The sequence below is a fragment of the Lytechinus pictus genome, chromosome 2 (genome assembly GCF_037042905.1).
Source record: "Lytechinus pictus isolate F3 Inbred chromosome 2, Lp3.0, whole genome shotgun sequence".
Lineage (NCBI taxonomy): Eukaryota > Metazoa > Echinodermata > Echinoidea > Temnopleuroida > Toxopneustidae > Lytechinus > Lytechinus pictus.
In genome coordinates this window covers 66,365,647-66,393,611 of record NC_087246.1, presented here as the reverse complement: position 1 = coordinate 66,393,611, position 27,965 = coordinate 66,365,647, and the positions used below count along the sequence as shown (strand labels likewise).

The following is a 27,965-nucleotide window of genomic DNA, read 5'->3' as shown; positions in this document are numbered from 1 at the left end:
TTTGTATATTTATGCCAGTTGCCACTGAAAGAAAAGAATTAAAGCATGATATATAAGTTTCTAAAGATGAGGATCGTTCCTCATTTTTCCTCCTTTCATTCCAAACAAGGCTATTGTTTGAACAAGTGAGACAAGCACATCCATATTACAGTTATCAGCGCGTGATGCATACATTACGTCGCCATTCTAAGAATAGTGACGGATGTAATGAAGATTTGTAGGCTGCTACGACCTAAAAAAATAAAATCCTTATTTTGAATAAAAGATAATCATGACGAATCTAAACGATCGATGATTTCTTAAAAACTGCTTGAGTTTATTTAAGGATGTAAGGCATCTTTACGTTTTGAAATTTCTTGATTTGGCCAAATAATTTCGAGAAATAGTCCAATATTTTAACAAACTTTCATGACTCACTCTCTCGCGATCTTGCATGTGGACTGCGCTTGCGCAAATGTGTCATTTTTTTGTGATCAATTTTCTGGACGACATTCGGTCCATCATCGGCATTAAAAAAAGTATCTAGAAGTTCAGTACAATCTTAAATTTCTTCCGAACGGAGTATTTGATATTACGGTAAGTTTGTTGCGGACAATCATCCCTCATAATTAATATTTTGTGTGTTTTGGATTCAGAAACGGACCAAGAGTCAGACCCTGGACGACACATAAGCCCCATCTATTCAACTTGGTGTACCGGTAACGACTACTTAAGGGCCTAGTAGTATTATTGTTGCTGAAACGAAAGTTCATCATCATCATCTGGATCTGGATCTGGATGTGTACACTGCTGGACCAATTGGTATGAATGCAGCGGGTGAGAGAGGGCACGGTGATATTTAGTCGTATCGTAGGTAGCTCTTTTCGATCTTTGACTTGAACACCTCTAGTGATGTGCTGTTCACTGTGTCAGGTGGGAGATGGTTCCAAGCCAGAGGGGTACTCACAAAAAAAGATTGTTTTAATTGTTCAGTGTTTGTTGATTGAATAGTGTAACCTTTATTGTGGTTCACTACTTGTCTTTCTAAGATATTCTGTGCTTGAAAGTCTTTAAATTGTTTTGTTTTGACTCTCCGTTTTGGCCTTGATTTAGTCAAGAAATTCTCAATAGGAAGGGCTGGGACCAACCCCTCGACCACCTTGAAGAAGGAAGATAACTTCAGGACTTGTCGTCTTGAGGATAGTGTTGGCAGATTTAGCTTTTCTCTCATGCTGGTGATGCTGCCTGGGTTGCGAGATGTGTAGTCACCTGTGATGAACCTCACAGCTCTGCGCTGAACCCTTTCAAGGCTTTGGATATCTTTCTGCAGGTATGGATCCCACACACAGGCTCCGTACTCGAGAATGGACCGTACAAGGGAGATGTAGGCTGTACGTTTACACTGCTCAGGGCAAAACTGGAGATTTCGGCGAAGAAGTCCCAGGATGGAATTTGCTTTTTTCGTTGTCATGCTGATGTGTGGGGTCCATTTAAGGTCATCAGACAGCATGACTCCGAGGTACTTCTCTTGGGAAATGTGTTTGAGAATATGACCATTGATGTTATAGAAGTAGGATGACTTCTGATCAGTACTCAGTACTTGGCATTTCGTGGCATTGAATCTCATTCCCCATGTAATCGCCCATTGCTGCAGCTTGGACAGATCGTTTTGAAGACTGACATGATCCCGCTGCGACTTGATCGTTCTATATAAGAGACAGTCATCAGCGAAAAGGCGGACAGTAGACTTGACATTGTCTGGTAAGTCGTTGATATGACAAAGGAAGAGAAGGGGGCCGAGCACTGTCCCTTGCGACACTCCTGACATTACCTTCGTTGAAGATGAGTGTTCCCCATTCACAACAACTTTCATCTTTCTCTTTGTTAGGAAAGATGAGAGCCACTGAAGCAAAGGACCTTCGATGCCATATCTTTCCAGCTTGTGTAGTAGAAGTGAATGAGGGACGGTGTCGAAAGCCTTCTCAAAGTCCAAGATAATGATGTCCATTTGGGTCTTCTTATCATGGGCTGTGAGAAAGTCGTGTACGGCAGTCAAGAGCTGTGTCTCAGTAGAATCATCTGGTACGAGATGAAGGCGCGAGCAGGGCCGCGTGCCGTGAGCCTGTAGGTCCCGGTTGTTTCTTGTAGGAATATACTGCTGTTGCAAGTTACACTGATGATAGATCTATCCACTTTTTCTTCGGAGAATATGTAACTTTAGTATTAGAAATATGATGAAGGCCGGGCGCGGGGGCTGCTGAATCGCGGCCGCAGAACTTGGCGATACATTTCAAGATTATATGAAATATTGAGAAAGAAGGGGAAAATAAACATTGCAATTAAATATAGACAAATATATTCAACAAAAGGTGATGCTAATTTCCTTTTGTGAAAAGACATTTTAGAAAAAAAAATATTGCAGAAAAACTTAACGTATCAAATTTCAGGCAGGTTACTAAGTATAGTCTATAGACAGTATAGATCTACTCTGCCAGTACAGTAGATCTTACTCTCGGGGGCATTGGGACCTAGAAAACAGGGAAAATAGCTGCCGGAGAAGTCTAACTTTCAAGCACCATTGTATAAAATCAGACGATTTATCCTGACGAAAAGCCTTGTCCGATTGTCGTGATCATTGTGTGCATTTTTGTGTTACCGACTTTCTACAAATGCACCACACCGTATATGCACTATTGTTGCCTATGAAGTCAATACTGTTATGTTTTGACCTCCTTGGTACTACAAGTGAGTAGATCTTACTGCGGCTGCCCGAACATGTCCCCAGGCCACCATTAGATCTAATCATTCCTAGTATCAATGAGGTCAAAACATAACAGTATTGACATCATAGGCGACAATACTACAGTGCGTCCCACAAAAAAGGAAACTCGTTTTCAGAGATAGATTTCAAGATTATTAAAAATGTATGTACTATGAATTTGATACTCATGGCAAGAGTGGAATCTCATCTCTCATTTGAAACCAAAAGCTTAGCAAATCGTTCACACATGGCAGATTACAAACAATAAATATTGAGGCATATCAGAAACGATTTGCGCAGAAACTTATGTGTGAATCTGAATCCACTCTCATTTCAGGAATCAGTGAGAGAAATTTAACAAAGAATACAAAATAAATGCTAATGAGTCAGTCGTCGAATAAGCACAGTCTTCTTATCACGAACCAATCTTGTTCAATTTTTCTGCGTGAACTGGTTTTGACACTAAAATTTCAAACTCGTCTTGCTCAGTAATGCGTGAAGTGTTTGTCTCAGGATAGATATCAAACTTTAGAGGATAATTGAATTATATGATGATGTAAGTGAAATATCACAATTCATTTGCGTTCGAAGAAAAAAAGTAATGGGAATCCCACTTTCCTTTTTTCTGAGACGCACTGTATAGTGCATGTACAGGATGGTGCATTTGTAGTAATTTGGCACCCGCGTGGAGACACAAAAATGCACACAATGATGGCAATAAGGCTTGTCGGCGGGGTGATTTTTTTTTTCTTTTAATGACAAACTTTTTTGAGTGAAGTTAATGTTAATTGCAATCTAGATATCACAATTTATATCTAAGGTAAAAATTTTGATTGAATGTTTGGATTTTTTGTTCAATGGTGGTTGAAAGTCAAACTACTTTGGCAGCTTTTGTCAATGTTATTGAGGTCCTAATGCCCTCTCAATTGGATTTAACATTCGATCTATTTATCTAGACCCTCTATGCCTCTTTTGAATTTGTCTGTTGTTGACATTTGTATAAGTCTTGAAGTAGACTATTCCAGTAATTAATTACTCTTCTACTGAATGACTTATTTCTCACATCAAGTTTGCTACATGTGGGATTTCATTCAGTATTTTCATGACCTTTTGTTGAGCTACTACCAGACTTGGAGTAGCTAAAAATGTCAACCAATCCATTCATAATCTGATGTACCATGAACATATATCTTCTCTTCCTAAAGGGGAGTATATATTCATTTCCCTGAGTTTTCTTTCTTATTGGAGTTTCTCAAATCCTTCACTAGTTTTGTTGCTCACATGTATTCTCTCTCTCTATATATCTTCTAGGCATCTTCTGTGTGTCTACCATTCAAGACAACTCTTTCATTTTCCGGATGTGGTTTAATTAAAGTCTTGAAGAGAATTGGCACTGAGGTAGTTCTATTTAGCTGAGTGAAAGTTCTCTTCACACCCCACGCAGCCTGTATGCCTTTAAATACTAACAGCTAAAGACACATGCTGATAAAATTTCAGCTGTTTTTTTTATATTATTACTACAAGAAAATCTCAGTAGTTACCAATGTTACTTCATGTTCCAGCTTGTAAAGCTTAGTTTCATCATCAAACAAAGCCACATTGCTCTGGTTGACAGCAGATGTTATCTCATTTATACAGACTAGGAAAAGTACAGTGTTTGTTAGGGTGAACTTGGTCTTTAAATTTTAGTATCAGTATCCCAGGTCAGCATTTGCGGGCTACCTTATGACATTGTCTGCTGAGGATTCCTATACTTGTGTAGTTTTCCTTCCTTGGAGCTTGCTGGCGAGCCACAGAGTGATGAGTAAGTTGGGAACACTCTAGATCAGGGGTTCTCAATAGGTGGCGCGCGCGCCACTTGTGGCGCACCGAGCCTTGCGGAGTGGCGCTTGGGAGCCGGTATAAAAAATAAAGGAAAAATAAGGGAGAAAAAATGTATCTACCAGTAACCTGGCAATAAGGTTTTGGTGATCATTTTAATACAAAGAGAAAACAAAAACTCTTTATTTGACACTTAATTGCTAATTGATTTCCTCAAATTTTGTCCAATTTAGCACTCGATAACCCCTATTATGGAGGATCGATGGTGTTCTCCTTTTTATTTATTTTACGCTGTACAAAGTTTTTGTGCCGCACAAGTGATTTGAAAACCCCGTTTGTAGGATTTCTATTTCAACGGCGAGAAATTTTGCATTTCCAGAGTATACGTTTTGGTTAAGAGTTAAACATCAAATGATATGATATTCAAAGAACATCCTGATCATAAAATATTATGAATTTGGGACATAACAAGCAGAAACTTTGTTTCCGAAGCCGATTAAAATCCGATGTTGTAAAAGTGAAATAAATGTATGCTCAGATGCATTGTCTGCCGTGATTGCCTGCATGCACTCTTGCTTAACATGAACTGAATGAATGATACTGCACGTGAGTTATAGAGAGAGAGGGGCAGTTGGGGCGTTAGTGCAGTGCAACGCCTAATTTTCAGCCCTTGCAAAATCGGGGAACGTAGCTTCAACCACTGGCGTACAGATGGGGGTGGCGATTGGGGGGCCCAAGTGTTTCATGGCCAAGAAAAAAAAAGGAGAAAAGGAAAGAAAAGGAAAGGGAAAGAGTGGAATATTGTATTATTTTCTTAATATTATGTCAAAATATAGATATTTGTATTGCAAAGTTCAATATTTTTGCTTCAGCTGCCATATCTAGCCCCCTCGTTTTTTTTTACTCATTACGCCACTTGCTTCAGCCAATATATCTGGGGCAGAACAGTCTGAACTAGTGGTATCATTGGTATGTTGTGAAAAAGTCACTGGTAATTTTTCTTTTAATATTGATATTGTGTAGTTTGTTGGCATTTGTATTTCTTCTGTTGATATTAATTAGAGCCCCTCTGGGCAATTTAAAAGGCCTCATATTCCAAAACGTCTGGGGGCTCTGCCCCCTCGACCCCCACCAGGGGCCTCTGAACCCCCTCCGCTGATACAGTGCTGGTTTGCGCAATGGACAGTGGAGCATTACAGATTCTCAACATGAAATGTGGCGCTTCAAAAAAAGTAATTGAGAATGGCTGCTCTAGATTATGCTGTCAAGAACTGCATTTCTTTGAATTTACATACTGTACATGTAGCATTTACAATTTTATTGGGTATTCATTTTTTTTCTCTGGGGATTATTTTTCAGTTAATAGTTTTCAGTAGAACTTTTTTCATATCTATTGATGCTTAATATGTTTTCTGTACGACATGTTTTTTCTATGGGGATTGTTTTTCAGTAAATCATTTTCAGTAGATCTTTATTCATCTATATTGGTGCTTAACATCTGGATCTGGATGTTTACTGTACTGTAACAGTGCAGGACCGTTTTTGTATAGCGCACCAGGTGAGAGAGAGGGCTTATGGAGATTAGCAGTACCGGAGGAGGTGGTCTTCAACAGCTGCCTTGAAGGTTGCGACTGTCTGAGAAGTTGCTATGGTGGCTGGAAGATGGTTCCAGTCCACCATTGTTTATACAAAAAAATAGTTCTAATATTGATCAGTATTTAAATTCTCGACTGCAAAACATGTTCTCTGTACACCGTAGGGACTAATGCAATCTAAATCAATATTGGTAATATATTTATTTTACACTAGGTTAATCTAACATATCAACGGCCCAGTCATGTTTAGCGGAGGTTACAGTGCAACAAAGATGAAGACCAACCTGAAGCTGAGTGTCAACAGATTAAAGCTTTTGGAGAAAAAGAAGAGTAAGTGTGTCATTCACTAAATCTTACAGATGCACTGCTGCTTGTATAGGATAACTGTTGATAGGCCTTAAAGTCTGAAATGCATCCATCAGCAGGAAACACTCTCATCACCTTTTCCTTTGCTAATCCCCTGATTTCATTGCATACAAAACAATGGGTATTTTTGGGGAACCGTTCTCAAAGATGCTGACTGGAATTTCTTCTAAATGATACAGCACAGAATTTATACTGAATTTTATTTTAACGATTGATATATCTTGGGTATGTGCGTTTTAACAAGCCTTTTATGGCTTTTTTGTGCATGCCCGATTTCCTTTCATTATTTTGTTCATCTTTATTTTTGTCTCACCTGCATAGCAGAGTGAGACTATAGGCGCCGCTTTTCCGACGGCGACGGCGGCGGCGTCAACACCAAATCTTAACCTGAGGTTAAGTTTTTGAAATGACAGCATAACTTAGAAAGTATATGGACCTAGTTCATGAAACTTGGCCATAAGGTTAATCAAGTATTACTGAACATCCTGCCTGAGTTTCATGTCACATGACCAAGGTCAAAGGTCATTTAGGGTCAATGAACTTAGACCATGTTGGGGGAATCAACATCAAAATCTTAACCTAAGGTTAAGTTTTTGAAATGTCATCATAACTTAGAAAATATATGGACCTAGTTCATGAAACTTATACATAAGGTTAATCAAGTATCACTGAACATCCTGCATGAGTTTCACATCACATGACCAAGGTCAAAGGTCATTTAGGGTCAATGAACTTTGGCCGAATTGGGGTATTTGTTGAATTACAGCCATAAATTTGAAAGTGTGTTGGTCTAGTTAATAAAACTTGGACATAATAGTAATCAAGTATCACTGAACATCCTGTGCGAGTTTCATGTCACATGACCAAGGTCAAAGGTCATTTAGGGTCAATGAACTTAGACCATGTTGGGGGAATCAACATCAAAATCTTAACCTAAGGTTAAGTTTTTGAAATGTCATCATAACTTAGAAAGTATATGGACCTAGTTCATGAAACTTGGCCATAAGGTTAATCAAGTATTACTGAACATCCTGCCTGAGTTTCATGTCACATGACCAAGGTCAAAGGTCATTTAGGGTCAATGAACTTAGACCATGTTGGGGGAATCAACATCAAAATCTTAACCTAAGGTTAAGTTTTTGAAATGTCATCATAACTTAGAAAATAGATGGACCCAGTTCATAGAACTTGGACATAATAGTAATCAGGTATTACTGAACATCCTGTGCAAGTTTCAGGTCACATGATCAAGGTCAAAGGTCATTTAGGGTCAATGAACTTTGGCCAAATTGGGGTATTTGTTGAATTACAGCCATAAATTTGAAAGTGTGTTGGTCTAGTTAATAAAACTTGGACATAATAGTAATCAAGTATCACTGAACATCCTGTGTGAGTTTAAGGTCACATGATCAAGGTCAAAGGTCATGTAAGGTCAAAGAACTTTGGCCACGTTGGGGGTATTTGTTGAATTGCCATCATATCTCTATAAGTGTATTGGTCTAGTTCATAAAACGTGGAAATAAGAGTAACCAAGTATCACTGAACATCTTGTGCGAGTTATAGTAGTTTTCAAAATCAGCACTGCTGCTATATTGAATCGCGTGATGCAGGTGAGACGGCCAGAGGCATTCCACTTGTTATAATTATGTGCCAACCATAATTTTATCATTACCACTATTTGTTTCAGCTTTGTTCTGTCGGTACCTTTGCTTTGTTTATGTTATTTATATTTTCTTTGTGTACATATAATTTTGTTCTCATTTTGTTTTTTTTAATGAATTTGGAAAAAAATACTGAATTGAATTGAATTGAAAAAAGATGTCTTTGACGATGTAGATGCAAGCTATAAGCAAAGGCCTAGAAGCAATATGCAGTTCCTTCTGTAAGCAGGGGGAAATCTGGATTTTTACTGGAAGCTACAATGTATATTCCTATAACTGTAATGGCATTTTGTAGTGCATCAAATCTGCTATTTGTACGTTTTTTTAAGTTGAGATGATTCCATTCATTGTGTCGTTTCTGTTGTAAAAGTAGTCAGTGAAACAATACTATAGATCAGCAATAGGCCTACCGGGTACTATAGATCATATAAATATTTTGAGGCATAAATCAAGGACTCTTATTTTGCTGTTTTGTTGAATGTATCACTTTATGAATCTAAGTTTAATGCAAACACATGATTGGCAGTCACATACTTGATTGTACATGTTTACACAATAAATAAAATATGATAAAAGAAGAATGAAAAATTATCAAGATTCACAATAAATAAACACAAATATTGATCAAATCTACATGTGCATAAAAAATAGAGATGAAAAGGGATAAAAGAATGGAAATTTAAAAATGTAAGGAAAATTCAGTATATGGCAAAGAATTCTTTATGTGATTTTGGTATTGCAGTTCTATGATAAGATTTAGATTTTTTAATTAAGTTTCTCCAAGGATATAAGTTTCTCCAAGAATAAACATACTGTATAAGTACATGTACCACAATGAAATTTTGTGAATTTGAATCCATTTCTGTAAACTGTTTGTTACAACCTCTAGAAATGTTTTAATTTATGTGCTTATTCTTTTTTCATTAATTAGCTGAACAGGCTCAGAAGGCAAGGAAAGAAGTGGCAGATTATCTTGCCAATGGGAAAGATGAAAGAGCAAGAATAAGGGTAAATAACAACTGAAAACCAAAATGAAGCTTAACAGGGGTTCTATGGTTGGGAGTTCAGGCAGTCATTTCATTGCAAGAGATCAAAGTAGGCCTACTTCTTCAGTTACATCAAATGCTCATGATACTTGGCTTTTTATACTTTTGAAGTAAAAACATACATATACACATTTTTCTTGTGCATTTGGTTCTTTGTTGCCATGGTAATGGCGTATTATGGCAATTCATCAGGGATGAAATCTTGCAGTGCCAAATTATACTCAGTTTTTTCCCCAAATATATTGGGAGCAATGTCTAGGGCCATCCATGTACCTTTTGATAAATACTGACCCTCTTATATTTCTTACACAAATTAAATAAATGTTTAAATTTGTATAAAGTACTCTATGATGTATGGTTAGTTATAATAACATAGAATGACCCAGTTCTCATTGCAACAAGATTTCTCTCTCGGTTATTAGTTGAACTGATAGAGTAGAAAAGTAAATCAAGTTTTTTTTTCTTGGCACTCATTATCTAATCGATGATTCTTTTTGACAATTATTTACTCATTGTCACTCAGACTCAAACTCTCTCTCACACAAGTACACACACACACTCACATAAGTCAATTTACTCTTGAACATAGAGATGAAACTCAAACTCAGACACAGACTCATTGTCACTCAGACTGAGAATCAAACTCACAGTCTCTCTCTCTCTCTCTCACACACACACACACATATATAACACACTCACCCAAACAGACTCAGTTTCCAAGTTATGCATTATTTGTTGTTGCTAATTTAAGGTGGAGCATATTATCAGGGAGGACTACCTGGTAGAGGCCATGGAGCTTGTCGAACTCTACTGCGATCTCCTCTTAGCTCGGTTTGGCCTCCTCAATTCCATGAAGACAGTTGACGAATCCCTCCAGGAATCCATTGCCAGTGTGATCTGGGTGGCTCCTCGCTTGTCCCAGGATATCACAGAATTGAAAGTGGTATTTATATTGATTCATTTTATTTTGTTTTCATATTCTCATGTGAGATATTATTTATTTATTTATTTATGTATGTATTAATTTATTCATTTATTTATTATTTTTTTTTTTTTGGGGGGGGTAAATATGATATATGCATTTTATCATTTTCTGTGTGGTAATCGATGTGGTAATTGCCTATGTGGTACATATGACTAACCCCGTATGTGCGGGACATTCCTGAAGTCATTTGTCTCCATTTTGAAATAATGCTCTTAAATCATAATCATCTGAGCAGTTCATTAAGCGAAGGAGGATTGGAAACAATACTGGTTGTACATACAAAACTGTTGACTGTTTTTAGAATTGCCCTATATGAATATAGGTATTCTATTATACTGATGGGACAATTGCCCTATATGAATATAGGTATTCTATTATACTGATGGGACAATTGCCCTATATGAATATAGGTATTCTATTATACTGATGGGACAATTGCCCTATATGAATATAGGTATTCTATTATACTGATGGGACAATTGCCCTATATGAATATAGGTATTCTATTATACTGATGGGACAATTGCCCTATATGAATATAGGTATTCTATTATACTGATGGGACAATTGCCCTATATGAATATAGGTATTCTATTATACTGATGGGACAATTGCCCTATATGAATATAGGTATTCTATTATACTGATGGGACAATTGCCCTATATGAATATAGGTATTCTATTATACTGATGGGACAATTGCCCTATATGAATATAGGTATTCTATTATACTGATGGGAAAATTGGCCTATCTGAATGTGACATTTTAAACCGCCATAAAGTTACTTGCATGTAATCCCTTCAAAAGATTCCATTTTCCTTTTTTGAATTGATAGATTGCAGGACAGTTCAGAGGTAAATATGGCAAGGAATTCTTTGACATTTGCGTTGCTGACAGAGAAGAATGGGTCAACAGCAGGGTAAGATAATGTTTACTTTCGAAGAAATTCAGTATGGTACTTGTCATTATGCTTTGGACGAATGTAAATTTTTATACTCGGTGCTAGAATTATGGGAAGCCAAAATGTCAAAATATTGTGTACCATGTATATTTCTTTTGTTTACTGTGGTTTTTCTCTCACTCTTCAATCGTGAAAACAACTTTCTTATTTATCATTTCCAGACAGGTATAAACAATTTGGATGTCAAATGAGGTGATAAATTGAACCTATAGTGAAAGAGGATTGTGTCACAATTGGCTATCCATGGTTAAATGACGGGCCAATGTATTGAAACCATTTTTTTTTTACTTTGTTGACAGTTGAAGCATAAGATGAGTGTGAAAGCACCAGCCCAGACCCTTGTTGAGAACTACTTGATTGAGATTGCAAGAAGTCACAACATTCCATATGTCCCAAACCCAGTTGCTTTCAATGTAAGTAGCCTTTTATCTTTAAATAAAATTAAGTATACCCAAGTGATGTCGTTACAATTTTTTTTTTGCATATCAGCATTTCTTATACTATACTTCGGTAGAGCATGATGAAATACCTCCACAAACCAAATTTTGTGGGAATCGGACCATGGGGGCCCAAGATATGACCTTATGAATGCATGATTAGCCCCATTGAAGACAATGTATTATTGCCCTGATTCATAACATTTAGAATCTGTGCTGTAACTTGAATTTATCTTTTGGTCATGAAAGTCACTGAATGTATTTTGAACCAGCAGTTTTCAATGCAAATCAAACTGGATATATTTTTTATCCTTTCATACAGTTAGTGTAAATGACAGTGGAAAAGCTGTAGGTTGAATCCTGTAATAGAAGTAATTGCTCAATGCATCTTTATCTTCTTATCCCATATCCCTCTAGGGCGATGATGTTGAGCAAATGCTGATCAATATGGATGATGAGTTCAAGCCTGGGTCAGGTCCCCCAGCTGGCCCCAGTGGAGGTGGTGGAGGGGGTGGAGGAATGACTACCGCCCCCATACCCAGCGCCCCTCTACCACAGGCACAGGCACCGTACCCACCTACAGTTAACCCTGGGATGGCCTACCCTCCTCAGAATGTAAGTAACTAGGAAACATGGAGGCTGTTTCATCAAAATGCTTGTAGAGTTATGCATATCACTCCAAACAACTTGAACATTGGATGCTTATATGTGTTGCCAAAGTTTTAGGAGAATATGATTGTTATTACAAATTCCGTTTAGGATGTTGGCACACACACTTGGCGCTACAATTTATGTCACCAGTAAGAATGTTATCTGGCCATATGCATATTGCACCTTTAGCTACTTAAGGCAAGTAGAAATGAATGAGAAATTCATTAATCTTACCATGTTCAGTTTGTAAGACTTTTAGTCTTGTGTAATTTTGAAAAACGCTTTGTGACACAGCCCCTTGTTTTAACAGTGACAATCTTAAGAGAAAATCCTCCCAATAGATTCAAAACCACTTTGAATATATATTGCTCTTACTGGGAGCATAAATACTAGGGTAAATCATAGATATTGTAGAGGGAACAGGGGCTTGTTGCACAACACTTGCATTTGAACGCAACTTCTTAAGATCAAATGCAAGCCCTGAAGCATGCATCTGATTGGCTGACATTCAAGTTTCATTAGATATTTTAAAATAGCATTCAAACCCATGCTTCTTTAAACTGGCCCTTGGTCAATGTTACTTTGGGTAATTCTGATTTGATTTTCTTAAAAATTGTGATCAAGCAAAACAGAACTTGCAATAGATTCTTGGAAACCTCAAAAAGCTTTTCTAGAAACAGGAATTCTCTCTGGGAATTATCTTTCCTTATAATTGTTGGGCATCTTTCCTAAAGAGTTTATTGCATGCTAAGCATTTAATATTGCCTCTCCTAAAATAAGCTTTTTCCACATGTATTTTCATGATTGTCTTTTTGGCAAGATGGCATATTGCATGCTTTCCTAGCCATTCTTTGTTTGATACTATGGCCCGTATTCTGAAGTCGGTTTTAACTTAAACTCAGGTTTAAAGTTGTGGTTTAAGTATGGATAGCCAATTGTTCATAAATCACTAACAGTAGAGATATCATATTTCAGCTCATTTGGCTCTCAATTCATTCATTATTGTGTAGGAAGTATAAATAGACAACTGTCTTCACCATCGATGAATCAGGAAAGAGCACAGTAAACATAAGAAACATAAAATTTAATAAAAATTTTGACACTTTTGACTTCCCATAATTTTAGCCCAGAGTTAGACCATGGTCTAAGTTAAACCTGACTTCATAATATGGGCCTATGAGTTGAATCCTACCCTCTGAATGCTGTAGAGTCAAAGACCTTTGACAATGCATTATTCCGACACTAACTCATCCCATTTTCTGCCAATTTTTTTTTGCTTTATGCTTTATTTTCTATATGCACACATTGTGATGTTTTTTAAACAGCTGTATCAAATACTGTTTCAACAACATTCAATTTGGACAATATATAAATATATATATATATATATAGCACTTAAAGTAGGTATTGTGCCACAGTGCTAACTTGAGAAGTGTCTGAAAGGTTTGATCTGTGTATTTGTCTGTATATAGAACCGGGGTGGTCCTCCACCCCTCCCTAGTAAACCCCCAGTGGGGGGCGTACCTAATGGACCGGTGAGTTACATGTCAGTCCATACAGGACCGTCTGTTTCATCTCCCTCTGACTTTGGCTCTGGCTATGACTGTCCCCTCTTTCTCCTCTCTCTCTCTTTATCTTTCATTCACGTAGAGTGTCCTTACCCTACATGTATTTACCTTTCATTTCTTCTCTCTCCTGTGCATTGTTCTGTATCATTGTTAGGCTGTTCAAACCTTGCATCTCTAAATGTAAAAAATTGTGAATAGCTCATAATAAGCTTAGATTTAAAGATATGACATATTCTATTAAAATTACTGTTTTCTGAGCTGCCGTTAAAATTTATAAATTTTAAGAAACTAGGTTTTGGCTGGTCAGGACCAATATACTTGTTATCATCACTCACAAGCTGTTATTCTCTGACAAAAAAAATTGTCAAATCCTTCGACTTGTGTAGCTGTCAGAGCAGTAACTGTCAATGAATGACAACTTGTCACTACTGACAACCTTTGTGAAACAATGCTCCCTTTCCTTTTCTCTCTCTCTTTCTCTCTCCCTCTCACCCTACTCCTGAGAGAAATTCATTGGATAATATGATCAACTGTATTCCAGCCCTCTCGATCAAAATCTGTCACTTGATGTTGCTCTTGTCTCCTCAATTCATAGAATTGTGTAATTTTTCATTCACTTAACATTGTATTCAAAAGTCATCATTTATACATGATATAACATCCGTATCACAGCGATAAATCTGTAAACATTCTCATTATAACTTGCTTCAATATAATTAGCATAATTATATGCACCTACTATCACATCATGGCCTATTTAGAAGGAGCATATACATGGGGTGTATTTGTATCTTTATATTTACTAACTATCTCTTATGGAATAATAAGATATGAATAGTGCACAGATGACTGTGTGTAAGTGGCACTGCAGTGCACCTGACGGTATTTTCTACATTTACAAGCATGTGGTGCTAGTGCTTTTGCGAGTGTTTTTGCACAATATTGTGAATACCTGAGATGCCTGCTTTGCCATTAACTTCATAAATGTAAACATGTGCATTATATCATATTTTTTGTTCAGAAGCTCTCACAATAGCCAAAAATCGCACGGACATGGAAGCCACCATTTCTTTCAAATTCACAAGCGAAGCCTAAAGTTCAAACTATAATCACACTAAATGCATTGTCCATGTCTTCTCTTTGAAAGAGAGAACATTTTTCGCATATATGTCGTATAAAAAACTGCTTCGAATTTGCACAGCTGTAGGGTTGCGTAGAAATTAAAGCATCAGTTTTTTCTGATCTTTTATTCCTGTTTTGTAATACATACCATGTTACGTACATACTGTATCATGATCAAGCTATACTTTTACATTTTACATACTTATTAATCTTTCTTTTCTGTACATCCAAGGTTTTTTTTTTACATTTATGCATTACAAATCTTCAGTATAATTGTACATTATTGTCACAGTTAAAAAAAATCCTTAAAAATATTGAAAATATTGAAAGAAAGACAAGGGGATCTCGTGGAAAAGCAGTGCTTGTAAGGTTAGGGTCTCCCTTTCTATCCAATGCTTAAGTATGAGTCAAAGCAAATAGGTAATTTACTATCATGGTATGATTAATAAAATATGAGGCGCCGAATGTACCAATATTATATAGAACAATTATTTGTTATATAATCATTATTTATTAAATAATAACTATTATTTATATATAATTTACATTTTATTTGTAAATAACTACTATTATATAAAATATCATTTCTAATTATTTATATATAATTCCAAGTAATACTTCATTATTTGTAAATAATAATAGTTCGACATTCCATTATTTATAAATAATGATTATTTGTTTTTCATTATTTATAAATAATGATTATTTGTTCTCATTATTTATAAATAATGATTATTTGTTTTTCATTATTTACAAATAATGATTATTTGTTTTTCATTATTTATAAATAATGATTATTTGTTTTTCATTATTTATAAATAATGATTATTTGTTTTTCATTATTTACAAATAATGATTATTTGTTTTTCATTATTTATAAATAATGATTATTTGTTTTTCATTATTTATAAATAATGATAATTGGTTTTACATTATTTATAAATAATGATTATTTGTTTTTCATTATTTACAAATAATGATTATTTGTTTTTCATTATTTATAAATAATGATTATTTGTTTTTCATTATTTATAAATAATTTGTTGAGTTTTCCATTATTTATAAATAATGATTATTTGTTAAATAATGAAAACGTCTACTTCATTATTTATAAATAATTTTTTCGAGTGCACCATTATTCTCATTATTTATAAATAATCATTATTTAATGTTCGAGTTTTCCATTATTTATAAATAAAGATTATTTGTTAAATAATGAAATATCTACTTCATTATTTATAAATAATAATTTTGTTTCAATATCCCATTAATCATTATTTATAAACAATTGTTACAGTTTGCCATTATATACAAATAATCATTATTTATATACAAATAACCATTATTTATTAAATAATGCCATTATTTATTAAATAATGCCATTATTTATTAAATAATGGAAAACTCGCTATAACATGCAAATGTGGGACCGCCCATGATATGAATATTCATGATGCGATTTCCTTTTTCGTGATTTTTCTTCACAAATTTTTGTCCATTTCCTCTTCATAATGACATTTCTTGAAGCAATTTTCTAGGGATATGGTCTGATTGTAATATTCTTCATTTTCTATATAACTTCGTCTTCGTAGAAATATCAAAAAGTGTAATTTCATACGATTTTTCCTACAGTTCACAATCCCCATAGGCGCGCGTGTACGGTAGGGACAACCGGTGAATCGACGGAGTGCTCTTCATCGAAATACTACGTTGGTTGGTCCCCGGAAGTGGCGGGCGGAATTTAGCCCGAATCCTCGATGGAAGTCGATCAAGTGCATATGAGCTGAGAGAGTTTTAAAAACTTATTTTTCTATTGAAAATTATCACAAAATTCACCAAAAGTGTGCACGAAAGCCTTCGTATTTCACTTTTAAAACTCCAAAAAGTGCCCAAATGACAAGCTTGGTCGCTTCGCTGTGTCGCTTTCAACTTGAGAACGTTTTACGCGTCTGCTTCCCCCCCGGGGCCCCCCTCCTCCGAAAGAAATTATGTATACGGCCATGCTCTAAAGAGCCTGGTACATTGATTTATGTATACTTCATTTTCATTATTTTTATCTCATTATCATCATGGCCTTACGCAGAATTTTTTCCGGGGGGGGGGGTGGGGGGAGCAGGACGCGCGTAAACTTTCTCATAAAAATCTTGAAAAAGCGAAGCGACCAAGCTTTTCATTTGAGCTTGGTCGCGTCGCTGTCTCGCTTTCAAGATTTTTTTGAGAAACTTTACGCGCGTCCTAGCTGCTCCCCCCCCCCCCCCCCCCCCCGGTAAAAATTCTGTGTAAGGCCATGATGATAATGTGATAAAAATAATGAAAATGAAAAGTACATATAAATCAATGTGCCATATGCTCTTTTGAGCATGGCCGTTCACAGAATTTCTTTCGGGGGGTGGGGGCAGACGTGCGTAAACGTTCTCAAGTTGAAAGCGAGACAGCGAAGCGACCAAGCTTGTCATTTGGGCTTGGTCCCGTGGCTGTCTCGCTTTCAAGATTTTTTTGAGAAAGTTTACGCGCGTCATGCTCCGGCCCCGGCCCCCCTGGAAAAAATTCTGCGTAAGGCCATGTTGATAATGAGATAAAAATAATGAAAATGAAAGTATACATAAATCAATGTGCCAGGCTCTTTAGAGCATGGCCGTATACAGAATTTCTTTCGGAGGAGGGGGGGGGGGATATATCGAAGCAGACGCGTAAACGTTCTCAAGTTGAATGCGACACAGCGAAGCGACCAAGCTTGTCATTTGGGCACTTTTTGGAGTTTTAAAAGTGAAATACGAAGGCTTTCATGCACACTTTTGGTGAATTTTGAGATAATTTTCAATAGAAAAATAAGTTTTTAAAAATTTAGGGGTCATCATGCCCCCGTATTGTCGTTGCGAGCATTTTGGGGCCAGGGTGAAATCGCCCCAAACGCCTCAAACAGACACTCCAAAATTTATTTGAAGTGCATTATTAGAACTAAAACTTATCTCTACACCAGGAAAAATTAACTTAACAAAAAAAGCAACAAGAAATATTTATAAAAAGTAGAAGGGCCTGTACAAGTACACTGATATTTCACTCTCTCAGCTCATATGCACTTGATCGACTTCCATCGAGGATTCGGGCTAAATTCCGCCCGCCACTTCCGGGGACCAACCAACGTAGTATTTCGATGAAGAGCACTCCGTCGATTCACCGGTTGTCCCTACCGTACACGCGCGCCTATGGGGATTGTGAACTGTAGGAAAAATCGTATAAAATTACACTTTTTGATATTTCTACGAAGACGAAGTTATATAGAAAATGAAGAATATTACAATCAGACCATATCCCTAGAAAATTGCTTCAAGAAATGTCATTATGAAGAGGAAATGGACAAAAATTTGTGAAGAAAAATCACGAAAAAGGAAATCGCATCATGAATATTCATATCATGGGCGGTCCCACATTTGCATGTTATAGCGAGTTTTCCATTATTTAATAAATAATGGCATTATTTAATAAATAATGGCATTATTTAATAAATAATGGCATTATTTAATAAATAATGGTTATTTGTATATAAATAATGATTATTTGTATATAATGGCAAACTGTAACAATTGTTTATAAATAATGATTAATGGGATATTGAAACAAAATTATTATTTATAAATAATGAAGTAGATATTTCATTATTTAACAAATAATCTTTATTTATAAATAATGGAAAACTCGAACATTAAATAATGATTATTTATAAATAATGAGAATAATGGTGCACTCGAAAAAATTATTTATAAATAATGAAGTAGACGTTTTCATTATTTAACAAATAATCATTATTTATAAATAATGGAAAACTCAACAAATTATTTATAAATAATGAAAAACAAATAATCATTATTTGTAAATAATGAAAAACAAATAATCATTATTTATAAATAATGAAAAACCAATTATCATTATTTATAAATAATGAAAAACAAATAATCATTATTTATAAATAATGAAAAACAAATAATCATTATTTGTAAATAATGAAAAACAAATAATCATTATTTATAAATAATGAAAAACAAATAATCATTATTTATAAATAATGAAAAACAAATAATCATTATTTGTAAATAATGAAAAACAAATAATCATTATTTATAAATAATGAAAAACAAATAATCATTATTTATAAATAATGAAAAACAAATAATCATTATTTATAAATAATGGAATGTCGAACTATTATTATTTACAAATAATGAAGTATTACTTGGAATTATATATAAATAATTAAAAATGATATTTTATATAATAGTAGTTATTTACAAATAAAATGTAAATTATATATAAATAATAGTTATTATTTAATAAATAATGATTATATAACAAATAATTGTTCTATATAATATTGGTACATTCGGCGCCTCATAATAAAATAGGGTTTATAGACATGGTTTGGTGATAGCGTTCTATTACATCAATTTTTTCCATGCTTATTGGTGCTTATCACTCTGTGCTAGCTGGTTCCTGAATAAACTGCAGGCGGTCGGCTCCCAAGCATCACTCAGGGTGGTTTGGTTTTGCATAGTGCGGCGGCTGTATGTGAGATCAATCTTCTAGCGTTAATAATTCCACTTACCGGTACCGGTTGTGAAGGTTGTGAACTGACCCTGCCGAACTAAATCAAGCAGCCCGAATCATTCGATGATCGAATGATGGCAATCATTAATTTTATTTTCAGCATATTGATTCATTGTAAACAAGCAAGAGGTAATTTCATTGACAGTTATTTATTGGAGAGTTTGTGATTCAGCTAGCATTGCATTAAACCTGTGTTGTTTGCACTAGCTGCTGCGCTCAGCGGTCCCAGCCCCTGATAAAGCCTGCATCACTGCACTAGACTTGCCCGATGGAGGCAGTCCGTTTTGCACTGTGCTGGAATGAATGCGTGGTTTTCAGTCGGACGCAAAATAGTAAAAAAACTATTCTACTCTGACGTCACAAACTAATTTGATCTCCGATGAATTTCAATTTCTGGTGAAATTATGATTAGCCACGTGAAGGGCTCTCGACCAATCAAATACCAACAAATTTTTCAGTAAGGGATATAATGAAAATTATTCATAAATGTATAGCAACATCATCTTGGAAACTCTTGCATATTAACATATTAAATTCATTAACATTTGAAAGTGTAAACGCATGCATATTCATGTTATATATATATATATGTAGGCTAATCATGTTGGATGTAAAGTAATTTGTTTTCATTTTCCCTGTAAGTATCCCTCTCATGAATTAAACTGAATCAATATTTTTACAAAATTAAGTTTACATATTTGGAAAGCCCACTCAAGTTTATTGTTCTGGAAGAAAAAAATGAAGGTCTCACTGCATTTGTTTGTAATACACAGGCTATTTTGTAAGATCAGTGCTTTTAAACCCATTCCAAGTTTGACAGAAAGGAAACAAACAATGCACACTACACATATTCATACCTTATTCAATGCTTCACTTTTGTTTAAATAAGTTCTTTATATTTTGCTTTTTATTTACTGAAGCCAAGATCGTTGCCCTTTTAAATGAAAGTCATCAAAATACAATACCACTGTATGGTCATACCTGATTTATTGCTTGCCATTCATATTCCAGCTTTTATCATTTTCTATTTCCACCGATTTCAGAAAGGACTTTTCATAAGTCCTGAGCCTTTTCATCTCAAACTACCTCTTCTGTTTTGTGTCATTAATGATGAAAGTCTAAGCAGCTCGAAGTGCAGACTGTTTTTACACTGCAAACTTAGAATTAACTGAAAAGCAATTTTGTTACATAATAGACTTTGTTTACAAAACCAATCAAACCAATCAGATGAAACTTTCATAGAAGGTATAATATAATTTTGGCTTTCTGAGTCATTACACTATATTTAGAATAAAGCTTATAGTCTAGAACTGATTTTTATTGATCAAAGAGACATTTCCTTCTTTTTCTCCTTCTCCTCTCACTCCTATTCCTTCTTTGACCAAAACTAGCTTGATGTAAAAGCTTGCAAACTGAAATTATTATTTTCAGAAGCATCCCATGTCAGTTAAGCAACCCATGCTGCTTTGCTGCATATGTCTGTTTTTGTCTCACCTGCATAGCAGAGTGAGACTATAGGCGCCGCTTTTCCGACGGCGACGGCGGCGGCGGCGGCGGCGGCGGCGGCGGCGGCGGCGGCGACGGCGGCGTCAACACCAAATCTTAACCTGAGGTTAAGTTTTTGAAATGACAGCATAACTTAGCAAGTATATGGACCTAGTTCATGAAACTTGGCCATAAGGTTAATCAAGTATTACTGAACATCCTGCCTGAGTTTCATGTCACATGACCAAGGTCAAAGGTCATTTAGGGTCAATGAACTTAGACCATGTTGGGGGAATCAACATCAAAATCTTAACCTAAGGTTAAGTTTTTGAAATGTCATCATAACTTAGAAAATATATGGACCTAGTTCATGAAACTTATACATAAGGTTAATCAAGTATCACTGAACATCCTGCATGAGTTTCACATCACATGACCAAGGTCAAAGGTCATTTAGGGTCAATGAACTTTGGCCGAATTGGGGGTATCTGTTGAATTACCATCATAACTTTGAAAGTTTATGGATCTGATTCATGAAACTTGGACATAATAGTAATCAAGTACTACTGAACATCCTGTGCAAGTTTCAGGTCACATGATCAAGGTCAAAGGTCATTTAGGGTCAATGAACTTTGGCCAAATTGGGGTATTTGTTGAATTACAGCCATAAATTTGAAAGTGTGTTGGTCTAGTTCATAAAACTTGGACATAATAGTAATCAAGTATCACTGAACATCCTGTGCGAGTTTCAGGTCACATGATCAAGGTCAAAGGTCATGTAAGGTCAAAGAACTTTGGCCACGTTGGGGGTATTTGTTGAATTGCCATCATATCTCTATAAGTGTATTGGTCTAGTTCATAAAACGTGGAAATAAGAGTAACCAAGTATCACTGAACATCTTGTGCGAGTTATAGTAGTTTTCAAAATCAGCACTGCTGCTATATTGAATCGCGTGATGCAGGTGAGACGGCCAGAGGCATTCCACTTGTTAATATTTCCTGTCAAAATTCAGAAATATATGATTTATTCCTTCATTTATCCCTTCACTATTTTGAACATTGAAATATTATTTGCTTTGTATGCATGTTTTATTTGTTACCATAGCAACAGCCAATGGGTGCAGCAGGGGGCTACCAACCAACGCCCAATCCTCTCCCACACCATGTGCCTGTAAGTACATTCATCTTGGTTCCCATATGAGTTGCTTTGTTACTTATTTTAAGTTATACAAACAATTTTGAGGGAATCTTGAGTGCTTGAAAAAGCCAAGAGAAGTTCTTGAAATTCTATTTTGTTATCTCACAGGCTTTAGCTGGGGAATTTTGCTATATGACTACTACTACTGCTGCTGCTGCTGCTGCCGCCGCCGCCGCCACCACTACCACTACCACTACCACTTCTACTACTACTACTACTACTACTACTTCTACACTAGTATTGATGTTACTACTATACTACTACTGTTACTATTACCACTGCACCACAGCACGCTGCTTACTGTATTGTTCATACATATATCCATCTATCTGCATGTTGTTGCTTTTTAAAACAACACAACTTGTACTTTGCTTGTTGATATTATGTAGCATGGTCATTCAGTGTATTTCCAATCATAGCCTAAATGCGTTTTTCTTTTTCTCTATTTTATCTTAGGCACCACCATATGAGTTCCATGACAGCAACCCAACTCCATGTGAGTATCACATTTTTTTCCCTATTAAGATTAATACCTTTTATTAAAATCATAACATTAGTGAAAATGAATAGATGTGAATTTGATAGTTATAATCCTTGTATTTCTTATTACCAGTAATATTTTCAGAGTTACGTTTCTATTGTAAATTGTCATTCCTTCTCCTTTTTGCAATATGTCTTGTTAAATTAGAACCAGCATCATTATTGGGTCATATACATTTACATGTATGTGTTATTTTGTTTGGAACTGCAGACGAAAGTGGCAATATGAGAATAATCTTCATGTCATTTCCCTTTAAATGTTCTTGAATGATGAATAAGATCACATTGTACAACACGGAACCCATCTTATAATGAAACACCATTCTCCATCTTTATTAAGATCCTCCACCTGCAGCTATCAACACCCCTACCCAGCCCCCAGCCCCACCCCCTAATGCCCAGCTACCCAGTGATAGCATACCCAACCTCCCCGCTGTACCGGTCAACTCATTCCCACCCCTCGATGCCACTGTCGGTGGTAAGTCTGCTGGAGGGGAAGATGTGGACTTTGATGATCTCACCAGAAGGTTTGAAGAACTCAAAAAGAAGAAATAAATTATTCATTTTAGTCCTATACTCTATTTTCTGGATGTATATTATTTAATGCTCTATGCCAATATATGTATTTTTAATCTTATAGATGCTTCTCGAAATAAACTATGTTTTTTGAAAAAAAATATATAATTGTAATTGTAACATATGGAAATAGGTTATAGTGAATCTGTGAATCTAGAAATATTTCTGAATGTCACAGAATTTATGGAAGATAGTTATGTACATTTAATGCGGTTTGTAAGGTTGATATATGTATATTTGCTGAAATGCTTTTTGGCTATATGTTTAAAAAACAATTATTAACACTATAACACATTTCCTTAAAAAAATCGTAGTAATAATTAATTTTTTATATCAAATAATTCATTACATAAGTACATCCTGATGCCGTTTTAGAGCAAAAATCTTATAGAAAGAAGAGATTGATACATCTATAATAATTGTCATGGCATTCTTTGCTGCAAGAAAATAATTACAGTAATTGCATTGAGACATATTGTTTGCTCATTTTTGTCAATATTTAGATTTTTCTTGTTATGAAATAAACTTTAAGAAACAAAGTTATCCCATACTCAATTCACTCAAAATTTTACAGAAATTAATAAGATGACATATTAAAAAAAAAGAATGGCGAAGATATTTTTTTTCATATAGGATTGTAGAGTATATTTCAATTGATCGTTAACCCCTTTCATCATATTAATGGAAAATACCACCCAAATATATGAATGAGATATGCTTGGGCCCTGACTGTTTTTTTAATTTCTTCATATAGAAAGCTAGATGTTTTTACATAATGTTTATTTCATAACAATGTATTTATTGCCATTTTATCCAGGAATTTTTTCCAACATAATTTCCACTTCTTGATGGTTCATTGTTGACAATGTTTGGTGGCATAGAAGAAATTTCATCAAACAAAGTAGTTCTTAGAGAAGAACAATATACTTATATTTTAAGCTCATTGAAAGTTAATTCCCCATAGCAAACAAACAAAAAAATGGTCTAGCTCTAAATCAAGTCTGCTGTAATTCTAATGATGAGTGATACTGTAGATGTGACTTACATGAAATAATATGACTTGCTGTCAATACTGGACACCTCTTGGTATCATAATCTCATGATTGATAATGCTTTTGAAGATTAATTTGGTGTTGAAATTGGCATTAGAGTAAACGGATGTTGTGGTTTATTATTAGATTAATCTTGATAACATTAAAGCATCTAATTATGAGTGGTGTAGATGAATATTAGTCAAAATTAAATTTCATATGTTTGTCCTTGCGTTGCATGGAAACTGTTACTTTGAACATAAGAGTTTTAACATCAGATGTTCAGCTTTGCTGCTAATTTTTGTTATATTAGAAAATCCAAACCTGGCACTGTTGCATAGTAAAGTTCTTTTGTAACTTCTGCCTGGCCGTACATGTTATAAAAGCATGTAGTTTGATGTAAGAGCAAAGCCCAGAATAAAAAAAAAATGTATAATGCTTCATCATTGACCACCTATTGTTTCAGCTCTTGCAAGATTTTTAGTGCAATCAACTGCGGTATATCATAAATATACTAATAAACATCTAATTAATTCTTATTAAGTTTTATGCTTGTAAATGTGTACTTTGGGGAGAGGAGCTCTCTGAGATAGTGAATCGTAGTCTAGTTATTGAAAAGAAAATTTCTTTTTTCTTCTTTTGAAGTACATTTATGTAAAAGTACAATACGTTATCAGGATATCTATCTTTTCTATTAACACAATGTAAATATGATATTTTACTATTATATGTACTATTTCATTGTTTTTTGAACAATTACATAATGATGTAATAAGATTAACTCGTAAATGGAACTGAGTTTGATTATGAATAATATGTAAATATTAAAATATAAAAAATCAGCATTTTATCCAAGACTGAATCTGTAAGCAATTGCACAAAGCTGTACATCAAGAAATTCACAGATTAATTCTTGGATCATAATCTATAAACTTCAGTCTTCACTAGTGAAGTCTAGGGACATTTTACACAAAACTGCTAGAATTTCTTTGCAATATGACCATGTAGCCAATCAAATATGAGGATTCCAGTTGCATGTGAGAGAGGTTGTGACTTGTTATAGCAACTTTTGTGGTTGGTGTCATTTTCCTGTCAGCAAATGCTTGTAGTATGATCTATTAACATGGGACAGTATAAAACATGGGCCTTCATTAAATGATTATTAGCTATAACAATGCATGGGAAGATTGATTTTTAAAATATATTTCACTCATTTTCATTATATATGCCAAATTTGCCTTTTCCCATTGTAAATCATGTGTTGTAAGTGTTTGATTATAGATTAGTTTTGGTCATTTCAACTAATCATTTTCTCCCTTTAATCTATAACTTCAAAGCCATGATTTCATTATATCATGACTTGTGTCATATGATGTCATAATCATTTTATTCTTATGTTATGAGTAATCTTGAATGATATGAGTTTGTCCATGAAAATGATCCACTGGTTTTTTTTGTGTTTTTTCAACTTTGAGGCAAAAACTCTATGCCACCGGGACATATCTTAAGCCTTGTATCTTTATGACTTTGTATACAAAAAAATGTTTAGCTTTGATGCTGAACAATACCATATGTAAACAAGTCTTCAGGCTTAAACCTCCATAAATGGACTACTTATATATTTCAAGCTCAAATCTCTCTATATAAGTTGTGCTCTCCTTTTTTACGTGGGTCAATATAAAGGTCAACTTTACATTCAATAAAAGTTTTTCATAACATTAATGATTTCACTGCAATAGTGCATGTATATACACTGTAAATAATGAAGTGCTAATTTAGCACTTACAGTGCTTGTATAGTGACTGCACTATGAGTGCGCTGATTTTCTAGTTCAAATTTAAACTAGATAATCGGCACTCGTAGTGCAGTCACTATACAAGCACTGTAAGTGCTAAATAAGCACTTCATTTTTTACAGTGTAGAAGATAGTTCTAATATGTTTGATTTCTGTCAAAGTAAGGTAATATTTAATGACATTGTAGTACTCTTGTATGTATTTATTATATTTGTAGTTGCTATTGCATATATTGTATGACTTTCATTCATATGTTATTTTGAAATATGAATTTAAAAAAAAACATTTGCAAGTAGTTTTTCTTCTCACTTGTTTCAGTGCGTAAAGTTTATTTCTAAAAATGAGATCTGTTTCACAACCAACTGTCAAGAATATACATGTATGTCACCAAATGTAAGTTACAAATAAAAAAGAAAGAAGAAGGTTATCCCGAGTTAGAAAGTACCGGAGTAGACATAATGTATGATTTCCAAACTACAAATAAATAAATGAATAAATATATATATTTGAGAGAATGGAGAGGGCTGTAGCAAGATCAATACCAGTCTTTGTCAAGCTTTCGGGTATATTTATTTACGCATCATATTTGTATATTGGTTTAGATCCTGGTAAAGGGCATGTGCCCGAAAGCTTGATGAAGAATGGTATTGACCTTGCTACGGCCCTCTCCATACTCTTGATCTCAAATATAATTATGAAGGAGATCCATATACGTACACCACCAAGTTAGATTGATCACACTTAAATATAATAAACTCAACAGTGATATTTATTTTCAATTTGCATGATTACGAAGTTAGGTCTACCAATCAGCATTTAGAAATCACACAGCACCTTGGGTTTTTTTTCATCAGGGTGAATTTATATCAAGACGTCATTTTGTAGAAATGGTGAAATTTGAGGAAATGAAAAATGGGATAAATAGGAGAATTGTTTGTGTGGGTGTGTGTTGAGAGAGGTACTAGAAAGTGAAAATGAGAGAAAGAAAGAGGAAGTGGGGACCGATTGAATCAAAGTTTTTTTTTCTGTTTTTTATCAGACTGCATAAAAATTAGCAAGCCAGTTTGTACATAACTAACGATGATAATGTGTTCACTGATTACTAGTATATGTTACTTGGGATAGTTGAGGGGGAAAAATCTATGATAAAAGGGAAGTGTAAACGTTGCCCCCTGGTCCTTGCCCTGATTTTTAAGAATGTATAACCTCGATTGACTGGCGCCATAGACCAGGTGCCTCTCTATAATTTATTATGTAAATAGAGTTCGCTTTAGAGCCTGAAACCACGAAATCCCACTCTTTTTTTTTTTATAAAGAAAGGGCACCAATAAGGTTGTATTGATTTTGTAGAGGTGAATTAAGAATTCCTACATGATGGGCTGCCGAAATCTCGGAAAAGAAATTGGTTACTTAATAGCGTGGGTGGCATTTTCTTAAATTTTGTTTCCGGCAAAGCCTCCCACCCAATGCAAATACTCTCCCACGCTCACCCCCATAATCAGACAAAACTCCCAGAACGGTAAAATGCAGAATTCAATGTCCAGGGGATGTTCTAGAATTCGTAATGGGACCGTTGCACAGAAGGTTGCAAAAAAAAATCTGAGAATAAAATAGATGTATATAGGGACAAAAGAAAAGGGATTTTAATTCAAACAGGGCTATGTTTCTCATTTCCAATGAAGGGGGGGGGGGGGCACTACCCACCTCTCGGTACTCTTTGTGTGCAACTTTGGGTGTGTGTGTGGGGGGGGGCGTGGGAAATGACCCTGCGCCCCGAAATCGAT

General features: G+C 35.0%; 1 protein-coding gene across 8 annotated transcripts; it reads left to right on the top strand.

Annotated features, from left to right (window-relative positions):
* The first annotated feature begins 260 nt into the window (after positions 1 to 260).
* On the top strand, positions 261 to 26,477 carry LOC129253769 (IST1 homolog). 8 transcript variants are annotated; one of them, XR_010292699.1, is made up of 12 exons: positions 438 to 576; positions 6,371 to 6,486; positions 9,115 to 9,191; positions 9,981 to 10,172; positions 11,051 to 11,134; positions 11,476 to 11,589; positions 12,031 to 12,228; positions 13,737 to 13,799; positions 22,147 to 22,212; positions 22,696 to 22,735; positions 23,120 to 26,164; positions 26,255 to 26,475. XR_010292699.1 is itself a non-coding variant. In XM_054892196.2 (11 exons), the coding sequence occupies exons 2-11, from the start codon at positions 6,399 to 6,401 to the stop codon at positions 23,332 to 23,334; spliced, it is 1,137 nt and encodes a 378-aa protein (XP_054748171.2). In that variant the 5' UTR covers positions 261 to 576; positions 6,371 to 6,398; the 3' UTR covers positions 23,335 to 26,477. The 8 variants fall into 8 exon arrangements, 2 of the variants coding, with proteins under 2 accessions (XP_054748171.2, XP_054748172.2); XR_010292700.1 differs by having other exon boundaries at positions 23,120 to 26,130; positions 26,255 to 26,474; XR_010292701.1 differs by having other exon boundaries at positions 23,120 to 26,141; positions 26,255 to 26,474.
* The last annotated feature ends 1,488 nt before the right edge of the window (positions 26,478 to 27,965 follow it).